This window comes from Manacus vitellinus, unplaced genomic scaffold, assembly GCF_001715985.3.
Source record: "Manacus vitellinus isolate BGI_N305 unplaced genomic scaffold, ASM171598v3 scaffold_74_pilon, whole genome shotgun sequence".
NCBI classification, from domain to species: domain Eukaryota; kingdom Metazoa; phylum Chordata; class Aves; order Passeriformes; family Pipridae; genus Manacus; species Manacus vitellinus.
Window position 1 is genome coordinate 1,867,035 of NW_021940780.1, and position 7,469 is coordinate 1,874,503.

General features: G+C 44.0%; 1 protein-coding gene across 1 annotated transcript in view; it reads right to left on the bottom strand.

Annotated features, from left to right (window-relative positions):
• The window catches only part of DOCK5 (dedicator of cytokinesis 5), a 60,506-nt gene that overhangs the window by 25,187 nt on the left and 27,850 nt on the right, over positions 1–7,469 (bottom strand). The window contains exons 23-28 of the mRNA XM_029964567.1: positions 6,912–6,997; positions 5,685–5,783; positions 2,358–2,452; positions 1,749–1,827; positions 1,443–1,543; positions 434–492 (exon numbers count right to left, since the gene is read on the bottom strand). Of these exons, the coding sequence (XP_029820427.1) occupies positions 434–492; positions 1,443–1,543; positions 1,749–1,827; positions 2,358–2,452; positions 5,685–5,783; positions 6,912–6,997 (519 nt within the window). The remainder of the gene's footprint in view (positions 1–433; positions 493–1,442; positions 1,544–1,748; positions 1,828–2,357; positions 2,453–5,684; positions 5,784–6,911; positions 6,998–7,469) is intronic.

Below are 7,469 nucleotides of genomic sequence, written 5' to 3' on the forward strand. Positions count from 1 at the left end.
TGGACATCCCAGGGCAGGATTTGGATATCTGAATGTTTAAGCACATTATAAAGACCACGAAGCACAAATATTGTGCTCAGAATGTGTATTTTATGTGGTTAATGGCTACTTAAAGCAGAATTAACACCCCCCCAGCTCCACAGTTCAGCAAGGGTAGAGAAAATAACTGAGCTGAACTGCAAATCACAAAGGGTCTGAAAAATTCAACTTTTCCTTTATATGGCAGAACATTTTATAGGGAATCTAAAACATCATCCCAGCAGCTGATGTGAGAAAATAAAATCAGCTTTTGCAAGTTCTTCCCAGCAAAAGGAAAAGGGATTTTTGTGTGCATTTCCCCACATTAAACACGTGCAGCTTCTCTAAAGAAATAAAGGATCTGAGGCCCAGCTTGAGAGCTCAAATAAAAGATCATTCTTTGGCTGGAACTCACCCAGGTTGTACCACATATCCCTGATTTTGAAGCCAATTTCTTTCCTCATGTCCCCGTACCTGGAAAAAGGATTAAAAGGCAAAGGTGACAAAGGCCTGAGAATTGGAATTACCTGAAGAATTCCATGGCAAACCCACAGATGGCCATGTGTCACTGGGACAGGAGATTGCAGAGTTCTGAGGGCACAACAAAGCTGCAGCTCTGCTGCTTCATGCAATTAATTCCACCCCGAATTTTGGGGGGTTTGGTGTTTTTCCCCAAAACTTTCACTGCTGACATGGAGAGAATGCATCAAGATTTAATGCTCAGGCTTCTTAAAGCAGGAAAAAGGTGGCAAACTACAGATGCTTTCATAAAAGTCTGTGTCAAGAACCTCAAGAGGTATTTAGGGACTTGATTCCAACTAAATGAAGAAGTGGAAGTTGCTCAGTCAGGAGAAATTGGGGTATTTATTCCTACTTTTGGGGGGTGAGTGGCTCTGACGTGAAAAAAACCAAAGCTGGGGGACTGAAAAGCTGGAGGGGTTTTAGGATTCCTCTCCCCTGCCTTCCACAGAGGCTGAGGGAATTTTGGGAGCTGTGACAAGCCCCTCAAATACCTTTTGAGGTTCTTGACACAGACTTTTATGAAAGCATCTGTAGTTTGCCACCTTTTTCCTGCTTTAAGAAGCCTGAGCATTAAATCTTGATGCATTCTCTCCATGTCAGCTTTGGGGAAAAACACCAAACCCCCCCAAAATTCAGGGTGGAATTCATTGCATGAGGGAATTTTGGGAGCTGTGACAAGCCCCTGTCACAGACCTTACACTGCAAAGAGTTCAACTCCAACAGCTCAGGATGTGTCTGCCCCGACTCAGACACCCCCAATCACCCCTCCTGGTCACCCCTTTATCATCCCTCATTAATTAAACACTTCCCTGGCACCTCCTCTCCTCCTGAGGGTTCAGGGGGACATCTGGAGCAGAACAAATGAAGCAAAAAGCTCGGGCAGGTTTGAAATGCAAACTCACTTCTTGATGATTTTGCTGCGTTTGGCCTGGGAGAAGGTCTCCAGCTGGAGGGACTCGTGAGTCAGGAAGGCCACTGCCAAGTGGAAATAGTTATTCCAGAGCTGGGGAAGAGAAACAGGGCTCAAATAAAACAGGAGGAGACAAAGGAAAAGCAACAACCAGCACGACAGAGCTGCACAGCCCCCAGTGCTGCTGGTGAATAAGAAAATCAACACTGTGGGTCTGTTGACAGTGGGATTTATTTGTCCTTCCTGCCTTTCAGGTCTGGGGGCTGCAAGAAAATCCAGGAACAACGGGGATGATTACCTGGAGTTCAAAACTTTTTTGATCCAGGAAGGCCTGGTTGAGGACAGAGGTGAACTGGTTCACTGCCCTGAGGAAAACCCTGAAAAGATAAAAGCATCCATAAAAGCTGGCTCTGGAAATCAAAGAAATGGCATTGCAGCTCTGGGTTTACTCCTCTAGAATCCCTTCCACCTCTTTCCCAGTGGAGGAACGTTCAGGGAAAGTTATTCCTTGGTTTAGTGGCCTCAAGTCACACCAGAGGAGGTTCAGGTTGGATATTAGGGGCAGTTTGTTCACTGACAGAGTGGTTAAACACTGTCCAGCTCTGGCTTTAGGTTTGCCATGGGATTCCCCCCAAGCTGGAACCAGAAAGGCTTCTCTGATTTATGGCCACTCTCCAGCTGGATGAAAGATCCCATGGTTTGTGGGGCATGAGAGCCACAAACAGGAGAGAGATTCCCAGTGCCACCAACAGAAATGCCCAGGAAACACAATTCACTGAAATCCGATTTAAACCATCCAGAAATGGTCACAGAAAATCAACCTGCCTGTATGAGTCCCTCTCCTGTCAGAACCACAAGGGCTCCAAAGTAAGACTTCAAACAGCAGCAAATACACAGAAATATCTACCTGCTCTGCATCATGTTCATGACCATCCAGTCAGCTGCATACACGTTTTTTCCAATCAGGTCCTTGAACATGATGAATGTTTCCATCAGGAAGTCCTGTTGCAAAAATAAAACCCATCAGGCTCCACATCAAAACCCAGGGAAGTGCAAACCTTTGCAAGTGCATTGATTAACGACTGCATTGATTAACAATCAATACCCTGCTGCTCCCAAGGGGGAGCTCTCATTGGGTGGGTGTGTTCCAATAACTAAATTACTTCTGACATCCCATCCACTCAATTAGAGCAGGAGAAATAATTCCACAGGACATGTTGAGCTGTTTAATTAAATCTGTCTTTACTGGTTTGAATTAAGCTGTGTTGGAGGGAGTCCTGGTGCACAAGCTGGATTAAAAAGCAAAACCAATATTCAGGGACTTGTTTCCAAAGCCCTGAATGATGACAGTGTAACAGCTCTATGCAGGATCCTCTATTTTATCTAAATTAGACCTAAATTACACCTAAATTATAATGTATTTATTATTTAATTCCATTAGTTAAGTCTTTTCTGGTCCAGTTTAAGAAGGACACCTAAAGACAGGGAGTGAACATGATGTCAGACACATAATTTAGAGCATTATTGCACAGAAGACACTTTTTATGTTCTCCAAACTGCTCCAAACAAGACTTAAGACTTGGGCAAGGCAAGGTTGAATTGTGCAATGAGCAAAAAAAGGAAAAGGCAAAAGAAGAGAGATGAGCTAAAGAAGGGAATATCAACAATATTGATCTCTACATTGTGGTCTCTACAGATATAAAAGCACTGAAATCAATTTTAGTCTCCACAACGACACCACATCAGCATTAAAAATGAGAGGGACACAAAGAAGGTCACAGGAAAAACCACCCCCCTGAAATCATCCCCAGCAAAAAGAAAAAAACCCTCTGTGGAGCTGAACAGTTTGCTGGAAAAAACTGGCAAGTGATGGAGGGAGAGAAATGGGCTTTGGGTGCTGCCTCAGGAAAAATCCTTCAGGCATTATTAAATCAGGGCTTGATGGAAAGGTTTGGGCTCGACACAGGGGCACCTTGAGGAGATGAATTAACTCCTAACAGTGTTAAACCAACCAAGCCACGATGCAAAGCAGGGCTGCAAAACACCAGAGCCAACAAAACCCCCCAACAAACAGCAAAAATAAAGCCAATTACTGCAGTGAAACAAAACGTGCTGTTGGTATGAACAGCTACTACAAAAGGTGGGTTTGCTCATTAGATTTAAGGATGTGTAAAAATTAGATAAGAAATTGTTATTTTCCATCAGTTTCTGTTTAAATCCAGCCCTGCCCCATGGCAGGAGGTTGGAACAAGATGATTTTTAAGGTCCCTTCCAACCCAAACCATTCTGTGAGTCTATTCTGGAATTCTAAACGATGAGCAGGTAGTTCTAATAATTACATTAATAACAATTCACCCTCCTGATATGGCCTCATACAGAAGCTTTCTGTGGCCACAGAGAAACACAGAAGGAATATTCTCCTATTTGAGTCAGGAGATGCAGAAAGCTCTGCTAGAACAAGACCCACTGAACCCACGAGGGGAGCTTTGTGAGCACCAGCTTAACCTCCCCCTGAACTTCATTTATGATGTTCTCCTCCTCCTCCCTCAACTCGAATTTGCAGGGAGAAATTCTGAATTGAGGGCCACTCGACATCAGACTTGTTTCAACTCTGCCCTGAACTCCCCTTTTCCCCCAAAATCCCTCAGATTTACCTTCCCAACACCCTTCTCCCCTCGGAGAGTGTTTCCACACAACCCCTCCCTCATTTCCTGGCTCAGACAGCAGCAGAATTCCTGCTCATTTTCTGATTCTGGTTTCTTTCTCCCTCCCCAACAAATAATTTGGGTGAGAGCAAAAGCAGCTCTGAGCCCACACGGAGGGAGTGTGACCTGTAGGTGGCTGTGTTGCTCCAGAGATGGAAAGCAAAATTCCTACTGCACGGGGGAGAAAAACGTCCAAAATGAATTACAAACCTTTTTGGAGGGTTTTGACACAGGCAGAACACAACTCCAGGCTGGTATTTCAACAATCAAGCAAAAACAAGGAATAAAGGGGGCAAAAAAAGCCACAGAGCTGCTGTGTCGTGCACCAGGGACTTGCTTTAATGTTAGTTTTGACCATTTTGGGGAGTTTGGAGAAAACTCTGGGCACAGCTGTTCATTTTAAGGGCCTCAAAAAAATAAAAAGCTCATCTTTCACCTGGTGTCATATTGAAAGTCAAAAGCTAATGTTTCACCTGATGTCATACTGAAAGTCTTTGGGGATGTGAATTGTACAAAACTGTTACCATTTGGGGAACTATTTGCACTGCTGCCCATTAAAGCAAGATTAAAGGATTTAATTAAACTTTAGAGGAGGGGGAAGAATTAGGTAAAGAGAAAAGGAGCACAAGGAGAGACAGTGAGAGGCAGAGAGGGGAAAACGCTTTTCCTTTCCATCTTCATTCCCTTTTCTGCCTCCTGACTTAAATAAGTCATTAAGCATGTTTTTACTCAATGCCACAAATGCTGCTCTGAGTCAACAACACCCCAGAATAAATGCCCAGGGGCTGTGGCATCAGGAGCCCAGGACTTCCTGCTGATGGATGTGGTTTAATCACAGAATCATAAAATCAGCCAGGTTGGAAAGGACCTCTGAAATCATCAAGTCCAACCCTTGATCCAACCCCAGCGTGGTTATGACTACAACCTTTACTCACTTGTAACTCAGTCAAAACTCCTATTAACTTCAATAAATCCAGAGATAATAACATTTTTAATGCCAGAGGGATTTTAGTACATTGTGTTTATCCCCTCTTACGTTTCAAATGCCAGGCATTTGAACTGAAATACTTATCAAGCTCATAAAAAATTAACACACATTAGGATGCACTAGAGCTTGTAGCTTTTTTTAATAGATATCATTATTGCAATCTTAAAATATACTTGGAAAGGTTAGGCAAGTGTGATAGGCTTTCCTGGAGACCAGCTTGTAAAGTTCTCTCTTTGGTGTTGGGATAAATTGTGGGAAGGGGTGGGGAAGCCTGGAAATTGGATTTTGGATTTCTAATGTGGCTCAAACTGCCACAGCAAGTCTGCATAAGAGAAAAATAAAACATTTGCAAAAAAAACCCATAAAAATGTTCTCCTATCAATTAATGAAGTTTTTAACCTGGCCTGCAGGTTTCCCGTGGCAGGGCTCTTAATCTGTCCTTATGGATTTATGTGCAGCCCAAACCCAACCCAGGAATTTGGAGTGACCTTCCCAAAGCAGAGCTGTGCACTGAGCTCATTCCCCAGCCAGGCTGACTTACAATAATGTCCTGCCTGGTTTTGAAAGTCTTGATGTAATGGCTGTAATGGAAATCATCCATCTGCCTCAGGATGGCTGTCATGCAGGCCACGAAAATCCCCTGCAATGGCAAAAACAAAACCCTGGTTATTGTCCTGTCAGTCCTGAGCGTGACCTCATCGATGTCACTGAGCACAGTCCTGCATCATCTGAGCCCTGACATCAGCCTGGGACTCTCTTCACTCCTCTGAACCAGCCAAGACTTCCTAAAATCCAACCATGAAGTCTGGGTGTTGGTTTCTTTCTCCTCAGGGATCACATTTTGCAAGAGAAACACATCTTCCCAACATGCATTTTTTTAAATATATATATGTGTGTGTGTGTATATATACATATATATGTGTGTGTGTATATATACATATATATGTGTATATATATACACATGTATATATATATATACACATATATATATTTGTGTGTGTGTATATACATATACATGTGTGTGTATATACATATATATGTGTGTATATATACATATATATGTGTGTATATATACATATATATATGTATATCTATATACATATATGTGTGTGTGTATATATATACGTACATACAAACTACTTCATTACATCTTCAGGGTCTTTTCTAACCTGATTCTCTGATTTTCAGGGTCTTTTCCAGCCCCATCCTCTGATTTTCAGGTTTAGCCTGGCCAGCTGCAAGTCCCACGGGGGACAGATTAACACGACTTCAGAGTTATCAAAAATAAGACATACTCCCAGCTCTTGATTTTTGCCATCTTTCTGGGCATGAAATACAGGGCAAACCAAACTATTCCAAGTGCTTGCACCTTGTAAGGTACTCCAGCAGTCAGAAATGCCCCTTAGGGATGTGTCACCCCTCAGCTTTTAATCCTATTCAGCCAAGGTGACAAAAAGAGCATTTTTTCAGCAGACTGCTCGTGCCTGCAGTTAGAAACTGCCCTGAAACCAACTTCTCTGTGCACGAGGGCCCAAAGGGACTGGAAATCACCCCCCAGGGAATCAGTTCAAGGTGCAGCTGGAGCAGGACACCTCGGATCCCAACCCCTGGCCTCGGCAAACCACCCAAAGCCACGGGGGAGTGGCACAGAAGCCCTGCAGGAAAGGGAAAGGTGATTCCATAAACCACTGCCACACAGTGAAACCTCCCAGGGGAATAAATTCCACTGTGAAGAAGTGGTAGAAGCGAGGAAGTGAAAGGCTCTCACGATGTGGGGGGACTGGCGGCTCATCCCGATCACCGTGCGGTTGATCCTCCTCAGCAGGCGCTCCATGATCAGCTGGATGTGCAGAGCTGTGGGGCCCTGGGGAGGGGAAAAAAGCAAAGTGAGAGACCACTCTTAACGGACACTGCCCCAGAGAGAGCTCCCTGGGCTGGGGGACTGCCCTGACAGTGGTTAATTGCCATCAGAGGAAACAAAAAAAAGGAGATTTAAGCACTGGAGCGATCGATTCAAATGCTGGAGGTGTTCACTTGGTGGGGAGCTCAGTTCATTGATCTGGCCCAGCTTCATTAGCTCATCCTGCTGCTCTGACTGGGCTTTGTTTTCCCTGAACAGCTCTTCAGTTCAAAGCAGTGTTTTCCCAGCAACTCAGAATCAATGTCCAGGACCACTGTGGGCAGTAACTGTGTTCCCCAGACTGAGCCGTGTGCCCATTTCACAGAAACCAAACACTTCCATGACTTGCTCCAAGTTATTCAACGAGCCACCAGAGTAGCTGGGATAACATTTTGGTCCCTAGAAAGGGAAGTAATGGCTTTTAGT